At 38.0% G+C, this 20,129-nt stretch overlaps 1 protein-coding gene across 1 annotated transcript in view; it reads left to right on the plus strand.

Annotated features, from left to right (window-relative positions):
* LOC124167635 overlaps nt 1-19,791 on the plus strand; it is a 124,045-nt gene extending 104,254 nt beyond the window's left edge. The window contains exons 3-4 of the mRNA XM_046545615.1: nt 15,888-16,114; nt 19,757-19,791. Of these exons, the coding sequence (XP_046401571.1) occupies nt 15,888-16,114; nt 19,757-19,791 (262 nt within the window). The remainder of the gene's footprint in view (nt 1-15,887; nt 16,115-19,756) is intronic.
* Nucleotides 19,792-20,129: the final 338 nt, after the last annotated feature.

The raw sequence follows: 20,129 nt of genomic DNA on the forward strand, positions 1-20,129 counted from the left end.
AATATCTCATTCCCTAACGTGGCTTTCAGTTGGAGTTTTTTTATTCAAGATTTTCAATTCAAAAGTTTTGAAATTTATTTTAACTGTCTAATTTTCCTTCACTAGTTTTATTGTTAATATCTCTCTCAGTCATGGAATTATAGTTCTCTTCACCACAGTATTTACTTTTTAAAAAATTCTGTCCAAAACTAGTGACAAAAAATACTTGAGCGGAAATTCTGTATCATTTCGAATTTTAATGTTTAAAATTTCTGTGGCAGCTGTATCCTCCGGCCATTCTGTTTATCTATGTATTTTTTGAATTTATAATGAAAAACAATGCATAAAGGATGGGAAAATAAGTTATTACATTTCAACTCAACTTAATGTAAATATGTGCTCAAATATACCAAGCGGTGTCATTTACTTTAGAAATCGTTCCCACCGCCTTTTTCATAAGTTGAATAATTCATACTTACGATATTTAAGTGAATTAATGTGTTTTTATTATGATAAGTTTCAACATGTTAGTCGTACGACAATGTCCCTCTTCCCTCATCGCAAGGTTATGTACGCCCACACCTTCACAACCACTTTCTGGATTCACTATCGAAGAAGTCCTTTTTTTCTTCTCAAGCGCTCTCTCGTATTCCTCCTTTGAGAAGGCGGGCGTCTTTTTCAAGCTCAAAGGATTAGCTCGAGACCTTAAACCGCTGATCATCAGCAAACCCTCTCATACTCCACTATCTCCTCTCCGTTGTTTAAGACCCGCGATCATCGCCTTTCTTTGCCTTTAATTACCAACCGCGAGTGCTCCAAAGTGGCCAGCGGAGCGGAGAAATTCTTGGTGTGTACCCAGTTCACCCTATATCCTTCCTTTTGGCAACCCTTCCCATTGAGGGAAAATTTTTCAAGCACAGCTCTTTCGTCACAGCAAGCGGAAAGATGCTAAAGCTGCAGAAATTGATGAGTCACTGTCTTTAATTCACTCCGCATAGTGTGAGCTCGCACACTCTGTAATAAATCGTGATAGAAGTGCTCTAATTGTGTTTAATCGTTGCTATTAATTTACCAGAATAAGTACCCGGAATCCTACTTGGATGAATAAATGATTGGGTAGATGAAGTAGTGGGTACTTGAAGAATAGCGAAGTACTTACATTAAAACATGCGAACTCAAATGCATGAGTAGTGAGTGCCCAAATCAGTGGAAAAATATCGAGATGATTACCATTCTCTGGTTTTGCGGTGAATCTCTGCCTGTATATGATTAAATATGAATACTAGAAACGAATAACGAATCTCCTTACCGCTGTTTTAGAATTTGACGGGATAATATTCAAATAGAAATGTTATGTTTTAAATTCTCGTCTTTTCATGCGAGTATCAGGTATTCGTTTAGATGGTGCCGCCTCATGGGAAAAATAGGAATGCATTTACCTTAATAAAAATTAGCGCAAGACCGTGTTGAGTTAACGTTTGAGGAAATAATGACTATTCATATTTCTACGACGGGTCAGACATGAAAATTCAGGCTCGCCTCTGCATCAATATACCTGCCGTTTAATCGTAGCGATTAAGGATCGGAGAAATAAATTCCACCGTGCGAAAGTTCCACAGAGAAAAAGTCATTCGCCTTGACCGGGATTCGAACCCGGATTCCCCGATTTCCGGTCGAGTGCTTTTTCCAGTTAAGCTACCGAGGCGTCATTCTTCCCTGTGGATATTTCCGGACACTACCGGACAAGATGTAGCTGGACTGCTGAGCATATGATGCCACAAACAGTCCAAATCGTGCGCACAACGCCAAAGCCGGAGAGCAGGCCCGGACATAGAACACAAAGAGGTGTTCGCTCTAGACTAGTTTAAAACTAAACTAAAACTAAAATAAATTCCACTCCTTTTGCCGAAATATTGTATGGTTACAGCTAATTTTAGCGCTTATTCTGAGGCATTATCAAAACGATACCATGAACCGCGAAAATAATCGTGTATTTCTCTCAGGCAATCGCCATTTTATCTCCGAATGCCATCGCTGTGAAAAATTGTTGTGTATTTTTTTTACTGCTTATATTCGAAGCTCTTTATCTTTTTAGTACTGCTATTTTACTGTAGGCTATCAACACTCTAGGTAAGTGAGACGTTAACTATCGGTCGAATTCAGAAGTATAGGTCCGAGAATACCAAGCCATTGCCTGAGGAAACCACGTTCACTAATCATTGGCATTGTTGAGTATTTTTTTATTTCTCTTGTTGCTTTGGTGGCATTTAGCTATTATAACGTCGTAAGTAATATATTTAATGCATTTATGTTTACTTATAATGCCTTTTAGTTGCCATTAATTGCTACAATTCATCATTTACTTGACGGTAGTTTTTAGGTTTAAGGCGTTAATGGTAACCAACGTATTACACTTTTTCTTTTCTACCCTACTAAGAATACTTTTTTTATCGGAGTAATGCATTTATGGTCATAAGGAACCTTTGGATAATCGTTGTGAGCTAGTAGTGGGTAATTCAATCATATTTTACTACTACCAGAATCTAATTGCTATTTGTCGCCGCCCGAAGGTGTAGGCATACCTCATTAAAAGCAAGAAAAATATTCCTTGACATTATCTACTTTATTTTTTCATAGTGGCTCTACGATTCCTGTTATTACATCAATGTTATCATCACAACCAAGCGGACTCCATTCAAGGTGGCCAATGGACATGGTGTTAAGCGTTAAGTGTGTTGCCGTTTCGCGCGCATTTTATTCGGCGGCGCCACTGGGCAGTGGTATCTCGTTCAGTGTGACTTTCGCCATTGACCGTGGTGAATGTGGTCCTTTTTAGTCTCAAATGCGTGAAATGTTTGGTTTATATGATTTATTGGCTCTAATACGTATTAGTGCCGTGTATATCCTCGTGAAAAGTGGATATAGATGACCGGTAGCGCCGCGAGCGTCGATTTTGAAATCTCATTTTAATGTGCGCGAAGCAACAACAATTCTAGCGGCGGACTTGAGAATCATATAATTTAATATCCGTGATCACAACACTATCCTGATTCGAATTATTTGTAGTTAAATAATATAAACAGTTATGGAGTAAGTATACATATATTATTATCCTCTATGCTTCGGCCAAATTTGGCAAATTACGTTAGAGCCTTCAGCGCCGCCAAAATCATTCCTCCGATTTGTTATTTGACTAAATTTTTTGATGACCTAAATACTCACAAGTTTCGCGAGACATGAGGTTCACCCCTCGGACATACTAGTAGTAAGCATTCAGTTTTACATCGCAAACGCTGCACTCAATTTCGAGGACGAGTCCTTAGATTTAAAAAATAATAATAATAAACCTCTTTCTACCGAGTTCTCTTCGCGCGCGGACGGTCCCAATTAGCGTTTTGGTGAATCCGGAGTTTATACGGCGAAAGTGAAAGTTTTTCTGCACGAGTCTTGTTTATCCCTGTCGTTTTTCCCAGGGTCCGTGCCTTGCATTTCGCGAAACTTTTTTTTTGGGATATCTTGCCGAGTCGTATTTTCCCCTCTTTCCTCGCTCTCTCGCGTAATTGGGAAATGTTTACCTTGCGGAGAGTGGCTTTACGTTATGAGGAATCACTCCACGCTTTTCGGAACTCTCCTGCTCTTGTTTGCACGGGAATTCGTGCACGAGGCGATCTCGGGCAAAACGAGCGTGATCAGATTGGAATAAAATGCGTCGCTGCAGGAGCTTCGAGACTATCCCATCGAAAGTGGTCTTTTGTGGCAGATAATGGAGCACATGACTTTAGGTAACTATTAGTAGAGGTCTTATTAACACTAATATAGTTAACTCACTCACTGATACATCCCGAATGTCTTGCTGAGTGCCTCTAATATATGTAGTCAAAAATTACATAAGTACTTTCTCACAGCGAAGGTCTTCGGAGATAAAATTGCGCTTGCCTGAGAGATTCACGATTACTTTCGCTGCTTATGACATCGTTTTGATGATTCCTAAGCATAGTCGCTGAAATTATCCGCAACCACAGAATTTTTCGGCAAAAGGAGCGGCATTTAATTTCTCCCATCATTGGAGCTACGTTATGAGGAATCACTCCACGCTTTTCGGGATCCTGCTCTTCTTTGCACGGGAATTCGTGCACGGGGGCGATTCTCGGGCAAAACGGGCGTGATCTGATTGGGATAAAATGCGTCGGAACAGTAGCTAAGAGACTATCTCATCGAAAGTGGTCTTTTGTGTCAGATTGGAATGAATTACTTTAGGTACTTATTGGAGAGGTCATATAAACAATTAGGTTGAGCGTTTGTGCAGTGGATGTATCGAAATGTTACAAAAAATCGTGAAAATTTGAAAATATTTATTTCACTTCTAAAATGACCCATGCAAATCCACCTTAATCAGTAGAATACTTTAATAATAATAATTCGTGGCGAATAAAAGACTTTTTAGGTAGGAATGATGCTTCTCCTTCATACGACTCTGAAAAAAAACCAAGGCAAACTATGGAGGGTGTAGGTTTTCGACACCCCCTGCCGTCCACCTTACCCGACGTCAAAACCGGCGTCGCGGATATCCATTTGCAATCTTCGGGAGGCATTTTCGCGGAGAGAGCGTCATTGACCCCACGGTGGCTGGTCGTTGCAGGCGACGCCGCTGCCTGAGTTCTTGAGACGGTGACCCGTCCATCAGGTTGGCGTGCGAGTTTTTTTTTCCCTTGTCTCCTTCCCACTTTCACTCTGCTTTCTCTTTTCTTCCCACACATTCTATCCCTTCTCTCTGTCTTTTCTTATTGTGTTTCCCTCTTCTCGCCGACGACAGTTCGTTTTCTGGATGCACCGCGTCGTCAAGGCAACGGAAGCGGTGTAGTCATTCTCTTTTTTCTGTCTACCCTCTGATACCATCTTCTCCTTGCCTTTGTATCGCATCAAGAGAAGTACTTTACTTCCTATCTACACTCTCACTCCTCCTATCTTCTTGACCTCATCCCAAGCAAAAACGTAATGAAAATGTACGATTTTTCCGTACCTACAACGACTATCTTATCATCAGCGTCAGTCATATTAGAAACCCATTACATTTCCAGATCAAACAAAAACGATAAACTAACCCTTTATGAGCCAGCGTTATGTCTGGGAAAATCAAACAAGAAAATTCGTCATTTAGACAATGTGGCAATTTTCAGCTCAATCACAATTATCAACAGCAGCTTTCTATTTGACCATTACATTTTGCTACGTAAAATGACCAGAATTTCATATCTATATTTGGTGCAGTTGATAATACACATCGCACACATTTGTAAATAACATTTCTTCATGTTGCTCCGGAGAAACGCTGTGTTAAAGGAGATATTTTTTCCGAACAGATAGGTATGGAATCCGTTTTTCTCCCGCATGATAAAGGACTTATATAAATTCTAGGCGTAATTTCGTTAGAGCATTACCTTTGTATATGTAAATGGCTGGTGTCCTAACACCCCCTGCCACACGCCTTATATACGGCTTGGGAGGTAGTATGTAGATGTAGATGAATCTCGTAGAGTTGTCTCCATGAGCATCAAGAAATATTGAAATGAGAGCTTATAACTTAAATTTATTTTTAAATAACTTCAAAGCCCCCTTTGTCTTCTTGATCTTGCTCTTCGCAAAAATATGCGATGACAACGTAGGATGTCTCTTTATGCAGAGTTTATTGCGGTAAATTGCTCAATGAATTTAGATTTATTGATTTCAGGTAACAAAGCCCATGTTCTAATTTCGTTCGTGTTTTCGAGCAAATTCGCGCCATAACAGGAAATTAATGTAGCTCTAAACTGTGCAATTACATGCCACGTGTTAAACGAAACAATTCCGTAATCTTTCGCGGGGACTGTACCGGTGCTCATGCAAAGGCTGTCGGTGAAGACGATGTAAACGACATGAGAGGTGTGAAATAAGTGACGACCACGAATATTACAAAATAGGATCTTCAAGTCGGTCTTATAATGCGTTGTCGCCCACCGCGCATTTAAATGGGTTTACAAAAGTCGCCACTCGCGTCGCTGACGGAGAAATTGATTCGATATTCACGGAGAAATAAGGTATAATTAGTGGTGTCAACCGAAATTTACATTCATGATGATGTTATTTGTCAAATTCATAACTCTTCAATGCCATTACCACAATTACAAACATTACACTGCAAAATATGTATTGGAAAAAAGTTTATCACATTGCACTCATCGCCGCACCGCGGACATTTTTGAAAGCCGATTACAATGCGACCGAAGGGGCAACGGAAGTCAGCCTTCTATAGCATGAAATTTGGCCTCCTCTATGTAGTTCCCTTGGTGGCGACATTGCGACATCAAAAATCTTTCATCCACCTTGTTTGTTTAATAGGACATATTCCTTTCCTCTTCGAGTAGACTTATTTCGTGACGAATTACTTATTCAACACTCTTACTATCATCTTGAAATTTTCAGGGTATATTATGCGGACTTTTCCCTATATTTATTTATTTATTTCCATTACCCCATAAACAGCACATTTTACGGCCTTTACAATGGGGAATTAACAATTAACAATGAAGGAAATTCACACACGCCCATGCCCTGGATAAGGGTAACTTACCCAGGCGGGACTCGAACCCGCGACCTTCGATTTGGCAGTCGAGGACTTTACCCCGCCGCCACCGAGGCCGGCATTTGACTTTATGTTAAATTTGAAAATTTTCCCCATTATTTTTTTCGAAGTAAAATCCTTATGGTTGAAATACCAGTAAACATTGGTAAGGGACTTCTTAGTATATCCAAACATGTTCAGAATAATAGTTTTATTTCTAGCCTACCTAAATCTTAACACTTCATTTTCATATTTTTTATCGCAATAGCTTGATAATTATCACCAGAAAATATGTTTTCACCAAAAATTATTAATTTCTTAGCCTTTAACAAATTACTACTGCATTCTTTTGTTTAGAACGATACTGGAATGAGAACAATAAAAAAATCGACGCTGGTTTAAAAAGGGTAGGAGAAAGAAAAAGTGACAGTCTTAGAGCGCAAAGATAGCTGAAAAAACGCACGCGAATATTACAGAAGAGGATCCTCAAGTCGGCCTCTAGATGCGTTGTCACCCACCGCGCATTTAAATGGGTTTACAGAAGTCGCCACTCGTGTCGCTGACGGACAAATTGATCCGAGTTTCACGGGAAAGTAAGGTATAATTAGGGGTATAAACCAAAATTTATACACATGAACGCTATTGAATCAAAAATAATACCTAAATCGGCACCGTTGTAAAAATGTGTTCTCAAAATTAGACGCAATGAATTTCCCACTGTCAGCGAGTTTGGAAATTCGAAGAATTTTATCGAGTGGAATTCAATTTTTTCTGGGAAACATGCGCCGAAACTATTTGTTTCGGGCAGGACCTCCAGAACGTTCAGAAAAATGTTTTGGATAGAAGAAGAGAGGGTTGTGGAATGGGGAAAAGAGAAAGAAAAAGTGACGGTCGGAGGGCGCAAGGGGGCGCGAGTGCGCCACGAGAAAAAGGAACGGAGAGAGGAGTCGTTGGCTATTATGCAGCTCACGCCCCTTGTTTTCCATCTCCCTCTCTCGCGGGCAACGAGGATGCCCAACGGAGAGAAACTAGCTGTCGTGGGAAGGAAAAAGAAGGTAGGGTTGGAAGAAAGAAGAGTAGGCGTGGACTCGTTTCGCATTTGTTTTTTTCCCCATTTTATTCCCCTTCTTTACCGCCGCTGGGGACGACGTTCATGAAAATGCGTCATCGTCATTTCCAAAGCGCGAGTTTCGTCCCTCCTTTGTTTTTTTCCCGCGTTTTTTCTTCATTCCTCTAAGCCTTCGCGTGTCCTTCATCCGTTGCGGTTCGCGTGCCTCCCGTCGAGTGGCGCTGGCGAACTTCCATCTCCCACTTTGACATTCAAATGTTATGTTTTTTTATTCCACTACTTTGACTTTTTTTTCAATTAAGTAGCTAGTTTGGCATGCACATAGCCACTTCAGGGCCTTTAATTTGGAACCCGATGGTACTGAATTAACGTGGAATCTCACGTGGTAATTGGGGATAGAGGATGGACCCGAAGATCTTTTGCATCTCCTCTACTGTAATATACTGTGTGTTTCAGGAGGAATCTGCAATGTTTCAGGAGTAGCAAGGAAGACGATTTTAATCATTTTTCGTCTTTGACATTAAAAAGAAGAACTTTATGCTTTCACATTAGTACTAATAATTGTAATGTGAAAGCACAAAGTTCTTCTTTTTAATGTTAATTATGAATCTCTTTCACCAAGTTACGCCTCAAACAATCAATTTCATTTTTCGTCCATTAACAAGGTGTCGAAACTCTTTGGTTACTGAGCCATAGCAACGCAAACATTTTTGATGCACATTGCAGTTGCTATGACAACAGATTTTCTTGGGTATCCAGTATTTTCGACATTTTATTTATTACTTTGGACTTTTAAGGACATTAAATAATTAAGGTTGGATGAAAACGTGCGATTATAATTGTGTGAAACAATTAACATTTAGCCTAATTAAACGAGAGCTTTGAGCGAGTATCAACAAAACGTTTTCGCAAGCTCACCCATTATGAGGTTAATTGTTTCAGACAATTATAATCCCACATTTTCGACCTACGTTAACTATTAAATTGCCTTAAAATTCGGAGCATTAAATAAAATTTCGGAAATGCCGGATACGCAAGAAAAACCGTTTCCATGGCAACTGAAAAGCGCATCCTTACTAATGCTTCACATTTTATCACTTTTCACCTCCTGAAGCATAGTAGATTCGTCCTGAACAACTTTTTACTGTTTAAAAATGGGCAAATATAAATTTTCTCTGTCCCTTACTGCGAGGTATCTCTATGAGCAGGTTTTATAATGTTTAGTTAAAATTTTCCGTATTATGAAAACCACTGTTAAATTATTCCAGGAAATTTTAGTTCAAGAGTTTAACTGAACTTTAATTCTATCTTATTATCTTCTATCTTATTAACTAATAAATGCTATCCTCGTTTGTTGCATTTTAGTTCATTATATTCTCAATTTTATATTGCGGCTGAATTATTTTCTTCTTAACGCCACCCATACGTTATAATACTGGCCCGTTATAATTTATTCTTAATTCAGATGAGAAATCAAGCATTCAATTGCTCAATGTGATTATTCGAATTCTTTTTTCTTGGTGCATTTACTTCCACAATCTCTTGTGCGAGTATTGGCATGAGTATATTATTCTTTTACTCTCAATAATGTACTTGAAAAATGATGTAAATGTCTGAGTTAAGCAACGGGAATAGATATCTGCTAAACCTTTATTCAGACAAGAAATCAAATGATGGTTCATGTTTTCATACAAAAAATTGAATTATATTACACGATATCAAGAGTCGGTGGATAATCGGAAAACTTAAAGGCGAATCTCGCGAAGTTATCGATTAAATTTTACTGAAAATGAACATTAAGACAGCTTTAATCGGTGCTAACTTAATTTTCAATTTCGTCGGATCTGAGGAGATTGGTTGTCAAGGAATAAAACTTTCTGAAATAGTGATTATTATTGACTTTGCCTATTTGAGATCATTTCAACTACATGTATCTCTTAAAGGCGTCATTGCACTCCATTCTAGGTTTTTACGTTAATGTTTACTCCTATGTTAACGCTAGGAATCAGTTTAACAGTTTTTATAGCTGTTATCTCCGTATTATTTCTTTGTGTTGCGCCATTAACCCTCCTTTAAATATTTGCAAGAGATAGTTAAGATAAAATTAGTAATTATTGAATATTCTGTGACCATGTTATTTTTAAAAGCTATCAAGAAAATGTTATATTCAAAGAGAGCATTTAGTGTTCAATGGGTTTAAAAATTTCTAGGGTAAACTGCATCATCATATTTTTGGCTGGGTATCGCCCACGTCAAAGAGTCCATAAATTGAGGAACATATTCAAATCCAATTACGTAGCCTTAAGGGAGATTTAGGTCGGGAGCGGTGGGATTACTTTGTGTCACCTGGTTAAAATAAGCGCACACCGCTACTGTTTTTTTTTTGTCCCTCGGGGAGTATTTTTCGGTGCTAAGGGAAGAAATGGGTAGTATTTTTTTATAGTATCCATTTCCATCAGTGCCTTACTTCCAGGGTTTGACAACGGCCTTGGCATATTTACTCCCCGGCCCTAAATAAAGGCAAAAACAGGGAACTCAGCCCACTTCCAGCCCTTTTTTCCCTCCGGCAGAAAATACTATACTCTCGCTTGTCTTTTTCCGAAGCATAGACATTTCTTCCACGTTTCAGGTCAAGTGCTAAGTTTGTTAATGGAACAATAACTCGCTCGAAAGCGTTAACACTCGTAACATTTGTATGTAACTACTTCAATTCGATTGGTGGAAAAATGCCTTTGCATGAAAACTGTATGTGATACTGAATGGGCTATCCTGGGCGAAACTCTTTTTAATTCGGTGGAGTGACATAGCGTAGGTGAATTTAAAGGAAACGGGAAGGTAATCAGTAAAATGCTCTCGTACAACCTCATAGTTGATATAATTCCATTTTTTCATCATGCCATCGTGCCTCATAATGTGGCCAACTAAATTGTCCCATCTTCTTTCAAAAGTTTTTCGATGAATTCTCTTTTCTCCCACTCTTCTTAGCACTTTCTCATTACTTACTCGGTCGATCTATTTTATCTTCATCATTCTTCGGTAGCACCACATTTCGAATGCTTCCACTCTTGACTTCTCTGCTGCTGTCAATATCCAAGCCTCGCATCCATAGAGAAACATGCTCCATATGTAGATTCTGAAGAATTGTTTTCGTAGTTCCATGCTTGTATTTTCAGCTGTAAGATGATTTTTCTTTTTATAGAAAGTCCTCTTCACCTGCGTTACTTCATATACAATACACAGGCCAAGATCAATCCACTTTATTAGTAGGGGCCTTTCTGACCCTCGAGGCATTATTATCATTACAGAGTTATTTTCAGTGAAGAATAAATATAAAAAATAGCACCATTATAAGGTTAGACTGGGTGGAGAAATATTTTGACATGAAATTTTAACCCCAGATTGCTGATTCATGTAAGAACCAAAATTACTGAAGGTGTTTAGATAGAAAACGCCCAATTTTTAAATTCAGAAACTCAGTCAAGCGCTCTGATTGGCCGCGAGTATGCCCTGTTGAGAGTTGTCGCCTTTCGTTATGATCATGCTAACGAAGACGCTGTATTCCTTTCCACGCTTCCTTACCTACCCTTCCCTCGTGGCGCAGATGACCTCAGCTGTCGGTCGCCTCCTCCAAATACCATACCATTATATCTCTAAATGTGATGAATATTATTGCGGGGTAGAAGATTTGAGAAATGTCACGTGTAGCAACGGTTGTGGCGGATAAGAGGTAAGTAGGTCCTTGCCGTTGCGTGCGTGCAAGGGCGTGGAGGGATGAAGCGGAAGTAAATGGCGAAAGGGGAGGAGATGGAGATGGTTCTTAGAGACTAAAGAGCGCGATTATCTCCGTGCGGGGTAGGTGTGGATGGCGGGCAAAAGAACTGACGTGTGAAGGGGAGCGCGAGGGTTGAAAGAAGTGAGTCGGATTGAGGAAGTGGGCCCCTGGGAATTGGAGATGCGAAATTGTCCGTCGGGGAAAAACAACAAGGGATGGAAGCGTAGGTCTACATGAGTACGGAGTGAAAATGTGGGAAATAAGATGGCCGGAATAGGTCAAACGATGCGTGCCTACGTCTCTTTCTTTGATGTTTTTTTAACTTCTTTAAGGTGCGGTGAATACATATCTCTCATTACACAATTCAAAATCGTCTTGAAGGCGATTATTAAAATGTTTATCGCGCATACTTTAAAAAAATTGCATGCCAAGGTTTTTTATTATATATACAGAGTTATACGTTTTTTGCTTGTTAAATTATTGATTTACCTTTAATTATGTAACACTTTTAAATTTAATCATCAGCCATGATAAATACTCCAATATCCAAACTGTCTAAAGCGAAAGCCAGAGATATTTTACTTGGCCCTGTGTCTATAAAGAAATCGTTGTCCCTCTTTTAATTCATAGCATGGGCATTTTCTGATATCACAAACACTGCTGATACTCCACACTTGATATTTATGCAATAACTTACGTAGATGTCGGCAACTCAGTCACATTTTCTAGGTCAGATGACGATGAGTTGCCGTAATTCGGGTTTATTTTAGCATTAAATAAGTGTGGAGCATTGTGTGTGCTTCCTTCTCCATGAATGCACAATCCTTTCACAAAAAGAGATCAAAACCCTTTCCGTCAGTTTTTGTACGTTGAAAAGAATAACCCTCGTATTTTAGGTCTATAGAAACTATTAATTGAAAACTACGAAAATTTGATCGGGATTCTTCACTTGTGAATTAGTTGTTGAGTCACAACTACAAGTGTGCCATCATAAACAACAGCAAAGGCCAGTTTAAATTTTACATTGGCTATCATTAGATGTCAGAAGCCTCGTTTTTCGGCCTCCAATTATGATTAACGCAGCCTTGTAGAATCAGCCTATCTTTTGATGAATGAGTGTGATACACATGTACATGACTTTCACTTTCGTCACACGCCATCTGATGATAGGTCAGTGGCAACAGTAACACTGAACTCATATTTGCAGGCTACGAAGATTGCTGATACCGGCACGGCAATTATCTTTCCTCGCGAATGGTCGAAAAGCAAGCTCCACAATCGATTGGCTAATTCACGGGTGACATTTCGCTTTCAGAGATACCGCTTGCGTCACGTCACCTAACCTCATGTACCTAAAGTCGTTGAGTAATCCTCGCTGAAGTCCATCCTCAGATAACAATGCCGGATGCTAATAAACTGTATGCTTGCTTGGTTGTTCTCCACCCTTACCAATTACTGGAGGATGAACGGCTGCTTGTTGTGGCCCCGCATTGTTAGACGTTCATCAATTTACCCCACATGAAACCCAATCGATTCCCTCTCCCATGTTTTGGCCGTACGCTTTCGTGCATGAGTGGAAGACATTACGCCTTCGTATAACTCAACGATTTACCCCCAAAAATAAATGATTTGGTTTCGCAAAAAGAAAATAACCCCTGATGTCTTGCAATTTAACTTCACGGGATCAAAGTGAGCGTGATACGAAGGATGATTTAGACACAGATTATCATTGAGCAATTCAAGATTAACACAATAGCAACATAATTCTACAAAATTTTATAAGAAGCGAAACCATGTCAAATATTGCAATATATTCCAGTTCTTATTAGTCAAAAATGTTTTTAACAGTTGAAAACCAAGACAATGTTTTTGCAAATACGGAAACACAGCAAAACTCGTTGCTTATAATACTATCGTAAAATAAATACAGCTCTACATGGTGAATTTCTTGTAAAATGCATTTAAATATATACACATCACTATTTTTTTAGAATATTTATATTTTATTTGTATCATTAAATACTCTTGTTCCTTTAAAGTGATACTGCTGCATGCAGAGTTGCAATTTAGGTGGCATGTAATTCATTAATATAATTTGAACCGAAAACTGATCTTAGTTGCGCTGCCGAATGGCAGGCATGAAACACTGAACTTGTAAAAGGTGCATACAGACACTTTTTTTTATGGAATCTCGTTGCCAAAGTTTAACGTCCCAAAGGACCTTAATATATAGCTGTTAAATATTTTTAAAATATCTTAGTTGCATTTATCTGCAGTGATTTTTAGGTGATTTTATCTCTGTTCTTCTCTAAAGTTATTTTAGATGGTAAATAAGTGTTTTAGTTTCGTTTTGATTTTAATTTGTCCTTATCCTTCAATAAGAAGAGCTAAAATAAAATAATGCATTGCCATTCTTCCCGGTATCACATTAGCATCACGACTACGAAATAGAAAAAAAATATTTTGAATTTTTATTGACTCATCTCTCGAGCCTGATTCAGAGTCCCCAAGCAACCCTTAAGTTAATCTCTTTTGACTGCGAAATGGATTTTCCCTCCTGTGAATACGCGGCCGTTATAAAAAAGGGACCAATGACAACACGAACACAGCCTGGAAAGCAGGATGAAAACAAACATTATTTTGATGACAATTTAAGAGCCGTCATAAAGCCAGGAAGAGAAAAGAGAAGGTAATTCAGGCCACTCGTCACAAGGAAAGTCGCTATCCCGAATCTCATTGTGTAGTATTAAAATATTTTCCATTACATATAGTTAACTAATGCATATAAAAATAAACTGGAATATTTTGGCAATATCTAGTTACATCTATACATATTGATATTCTTAAAAGGAGATTCTTTCTTTGTGTTGCTTCTTTGTCGAAATTAGACAACGCATGATGTCTAAATGCAGCCACGAATGACACCGACTGTAGCTTCTGATGCCCCATTGTTGCACACTGAAACCGTTGTCGGTCTGTTTTGCGGCTCTAGAGACCCGAGGGTCCAGTAATGCGGGTTAAGTATAGTAAAACTCTATGAAACTAGCTACTACAGTGCAAATAAATGTCCCACTTCAATGTTCTTTTTTATTTTCAGTTTCTTAAACATGAAAAACTTGTGTAGTTTCTTATATGCTTCTTAGAGCTTCAATTCAAAATTGGAAATCAGGGAGCGGAGAATGTCTTCATGAAATTGCCAGATGATTTGTATTTCCTCTGGGTTGTTACTAATTTTTATTTTTGCAATATTTATAGCGATTGTATCGATAAGTAATAGAAGTTTTTGCAGTTTATGAGAAGGGTTGTTAGAGAAATGCTGGCATGAATCTAATTTTAGCTTATTTTTGATTTTTCGTGAAAAGAGTATACTTGCTGAAAAGAAGGGAAAATAATAATGGCCTCACCAAAAGCTCGAGCGGAGATATTAGAATAATTTGAAAACGTCAAATTTTTACAATGAAAATGTAAGAAAAGTTAACTAAGCAATAATAATGCAACCATTTTGTCGTAAAATTGTTATCTGATTATCTGTTTGAGGTGATGGAACTTCTATTAATTATCTTTTATCTAAATTTTCCTCCACCACGTTGGCCGTTAGCTAAGTTTGGTATATTTACCGGTACTGAATAATACTCATTATGATTTTCATCAAACTATTCCGCCGGCTAAGTTAGGCTTTCATTCAGCATTAGTGAATTATCATGGCCGTCTTCCTTACCATTGTGGACCACCCTCTTCAATTCACAAGGGGGCCTACTCCCTTTCATTCTATCCATAAAACCTATTCTCCTCCTTCCCTTAACAGTGCAATAAAAGCTAAATAAAACCCCTTTCCTTTTGCTTTATTTACAACATTCGTAGGTAGAATCCCTTTTTATTGCTTGATAATGGCTGACTGGCAGGGAGGACAAGATCCTTAACGTATTCTTTAGCTGGTCTATTCTCAATAGTTCTTTTGTTGTGTGACTCGTATTATATTTTCTAGATCTTAATATTTTTGAGCCTCACCCAAGTACAGTTATTAAATGCATTAATGGAATATAAACAGTTTAATCTAGATCGAGTCTTATCTTTGCCACGAATTTCATACTACGAATTGATTTTGACCTTTTGATGTCAAGTATACTTTAAAAATACATGATATATGTAGCACGTTACCTACTTCACAAAGTAATCTAAGGAGAGATATGTCGGTCGAGTTTTTTCTTTGCTACGAATATTCATATTACGGGCTGGTTTCACCATTTGATGCCAACGATGGCGGCAGGATAAGGTCGTTGCCTGGTAAACAAAAGGTCGCGGGTTTGAGTCCCGCTTGGGCAGGTTGCCCCCATCCTAGAGAATATTTTTAAATCATAATATTCTCCTCTTTATATATTTTTTATCAAATGTACTAGGAAAGGGTATTAAAGGTAGGCTTTGAAAGTCCAGGCGTATCAGTGCTAATCATTTCCATATCTATTCCACAGGTCTAGGAGTTGGTGGCGGTCGGTCGGTGGAGGTGCAGTGCTCTGGGCGATCGCGCAGAGTCACGGGAGGAGTGACTCTCCTCGGTGGAGGCGTGAGGAGAGCGGTGGGGAGGAGGGCGAGAGGGGCGGTACCCCCTCCCCTCCTCCGCCCGGGGGGCCATGGCCCGTGCAGGGATGGCCAAGTGGAGGCAAGGGGGAGGTAGAGGTGCTCCTGCTTCACTCACTGAGTGAGTAACATACCTTTCTCTATGTATAACTTTTTGCATATCAAATGGGAAGTCTACGTCTCACTGTCAGTTTTAGAAAAGGTAACTGGGCCCAAATGGAGGGAGTTCCTATGATGACAGTGATTACAAAAGTACGATGATAGCGAGAAAAGAAATTCTCTTGCATGCATGTGTAAAATCGCAAGTAACGTGTTCACACTGTCTTATGTTACTATTTCTAAGTAAAATTTCGGGATCTTTGTGGTGAAGGTGTTTACAAGAAAAACTTAATAATATGCAAAAAATAAAGAAAACACACCTCCTATTTTCTTCAATCAAGTTTTGTTGTAAATTCATTCAAAATTATTTCCTTCTTGTAAGTGTCACATTGCAAGCATCGTTTTCAGTTTCATGTAACTTTTGATTATTAATTGTAAGGCTCTTGGTGGTACAAGTTTTCTATATAAAAACAACAGTGTGATAACTTATGGAAGTAGGTACACCTGCTATTCTCTTGAATCAGGTTCTGTTGTGTTTAAGAAATATATGTTTTCCCACACGTATATTTATGCATCGCAAATATACATCATAGAAATAACTTAATCAAAGACCTGAAAAATTACATTTGACAACGTCAAAGGCAAATGAATGTAGACAAGGTTTAACTCTATAGTTACTTAAAATCAAGCATGACAAAATCAGTTTTAAACGAGTGATAATTCGCAATAAAATGACCTTCATTTTATTGGTCATTAGGAAGGGATGCGTCCCGTTAACGAAAGGGAATGCGTCATTACGTCAGATCAGACTAACGGAGTGTTGTACTTTTAAGCGCTCCTCACAACACTATCAGGATTCAGTCAGTCTTTGAAAAATCTCGATGGTCAATTGAATTTGAACCCGTCCACTCAGTGGGAAGATACCGCAGTAGCCGCATTCCCGTTTATTGTTGGGTTTAATCGTATATTAGCTCAGAGGAAGCGTTTGTTAACGCATTCTTCTGTTGGGATATTTTTAGCAGTTCCCTCTATTGTTTAGGACACATTATTTTGTTCTATGAAACATTGTTCAGCTACAACGAAGTATACTTTATTTTTGTAATGATTAATTGAATATAGACACTTAAATACTAATCGAGTTCTTCCCTTCAAAGACAGTATTATGGGTCAATTAAGACCTTTGATGGTTATAATAAGTATACTTGGAAAATAGGTGGTAAAAATAATGAAAGGCTACATATTCCTCGAAAAAAAACTCATTCGAGTGAGAGAAAAATTTTATTATTTTCCTTTCCTCATGTTTTTATCCAAATACGTAAGAAGAACACTCATAATATTTCGAAAAGAGGTATATGATTCAGTCTCGGTCGGTAATTGATTACATTTATAAAATAATTACATGCGTCATGACAGCATGCATACCAGATGAAGTCACGACTCCGGTTTTTTAATGTTTTGCCCAAATTTTACATACATCACCTATATACCCTGGCCCTTCATCTATCGATGTCCCTCTATTTTCCGTTTAACTAGCGAAAACAAAATATGGAATTCGACGGATATTTGTAGAGGTGTAAGGTATGCAACCCACATATCTGAACTGTCACGTTAGAAACATACTTCGTAGGATAAGGAATAGGTATGCTTCCATGTGACGCACAGACACCAAAACGATCATAAGCGAATTCACTGATATTGATGCACAAATCTAAATATCTTATTATTACTATTATATAATGTACAATTTTTACCCGACCACGAAGTTCCTCTTTTCAATTCAGAACAATTATTGCATACGAGTTTGTATTTAAATTCCACAGTCCTTGGTTGCCAACGGAAGTAATGGATTACTTACTTTAAAATTTTGAGAAAAATATTTTTTTGCAGAAAGGATTTCTCATGTTAGCGAAAAGACAATACGAATCTCTTATGAATCTTAATTAGTTTCTCCCATGTAGATTCAAGGAAACGGTTGTGATATTAATTTTTCTCTGTATATAAAATCATTGCGGCCTTAAAATTCATTTATTTTATTAGCGTACGAAATCTCTAGAAGGGAGAGAGTGTTTGCGTTATCAATTCAATATTTTTAGCTATTCCTAATTTCTTGATTTTTGCGAAACATTTATATTCATTTCAAATACTCGTTTTTTATAGAATACCAATTCAAAGACTCCATTTTTTCTCGTTACCGTCCATTAGTGTGGAAAACTAATCGGCTTTTACTCATGGAGATAATATCCATCTAATAATCATTGGTGTAGTCATAATTTCTGCTATAATTTTCCGGTGTGTTTTTTTTAGAAATTACGAAGACCTAAATCATCTTTATCTATCTGACCTCGTCCTGAATTATAGTTTAAAAACTTGCTTGTGTTTACGTTCAGAATCTCATGCTATTACGCTTCTAAACCATCCTCACTTGTTAAGAGTTTTTTATCGTGGAAACGGAAGGTGCTTAACGACTCGAAAAAATATTTGCTCGTTTACACTCCTCTATCTTCGTGTTTACATCAACCCGTCGCTTGAAGGCCTTTGTGTAATTAACTCCCTCAGTTTCGTGATGGCATCAGAGGCACTTCCAGCCGCTTGAGGTAGACACACGCACCAAAGGATTACGGCTCTATTTCGCCTTTCACTGACGTCTGCGAGGAACAGTTTAAAAAAATAAATGCGCAAAAACAAAAGAAGGGAGCCATCTCAGCGTGGAGCGAAAACGCTATCGTTTTGTTTCCCAGAAGTTTTTTGTTTTTATTTTTTTCGTAAAGCGATTTTAAAAATGGACTCCAAGGTTTGGTAGGCAGACGGAGCGGGAAACAATTTCAATCTTGCGCGTGTAACCACGCAAACAACGTTTTCACACTGTTGTATGTAAGTATCTAATGGTGAAAAATTTAGGGCTCTGGATGGCGCAGGTTTTTATAAGAAAAACACAACACCAGTGTGACAACTAAAAAAATACACCTACCATTCTCTTGAATCAAATTCTGCTGTGGTTAGGAAATATGCGCATTCCTTCAAAATTATTTTAAGCTTAAAGCTTACTAATTAATGGAAATAATATATTTACTAGCATCATAATATAACTTTATCAAAGACACCAACCGTTAAATTGAACCAATTTCGTTTTCAGCAAATCATTGCCATTATTAAAATTATAATGATAATGTTATAGTATTCCATTCTTATTAGACGACGGGAGATATGCTGTATCTCTTGGCTTAGATGTAGCTCATTATACGGTGGAAACCTCGAAATATTTAGATAAACATTGCTAGCTGGGATACTATCATAATGGTAATTATTTTCTGAAACTTAGGTCACGTCAGTCCAATGAAACTGTTGCACACTTTTAATAAGATATTTTCGTCATAATTTTACATTCAATAGCATTACCATGCGATTCAAAGTTCGTTATATATTCCCAGTCACATTGTTTTTAGAAGCCAGTGAAATCATTGGAACAAATACGTGTCTATGCGTATTATACACTCATATATTAAAGTTGCAGTAACGGGGTGAAAATGGTAAGTTTTTAGATTTTATATCAATCAAGTCTAAATTCGGCTATCCTGAGGAAAAAAGTTCATGAACGGACTTTGGTGCGCGTTTTTAATTTACAGTCTTATGCATATCAAATGTAAATTTTTATTCTCATTTTTAGGAATGATGAAAGGTCCAAATAGTGGAAGCTCCTAAATTGTAGTGATGATATAGTTAGCTGATAGTGAAAAAGCTGTGAACATCGTTCCACCATTGTGGGCATAACGATATAATTTTCCTGATTTGTATCCTTAGTTCTATTATGAAATATCTATGATTATGAGCTTCTTTTGTCACCTCATTAAATATTCACTATTCATGAATGTCTTTTCCCGAGATAGAGGCTTTATGCGACTGCTCTGCTCGCCTGATAAACCTGTATCTTTGCCCTTAAATTGCTCACGATAAGAAAAACGAAAATCAACATTCAAAGTCTGTCTCGAGACTAATAGCTGGGAGTGTTATCTAGGAATCCCTGTTGATGGACGGACTCA

The sequence above is a fragment of the Ischnura elegans genome, chromosome 11, assembly GCF_921293095.1.
Source record: "Ischnura elegans chromosome 11, ioIscEleg1.1, whole genome shotgun sequence".
Taxonomy (NCBI): Eukaryota; Metazoa; Arthropoda; class Insecta; order Odonata; family Coenagrionidae; genus Ischnura; species Ischnura elegans.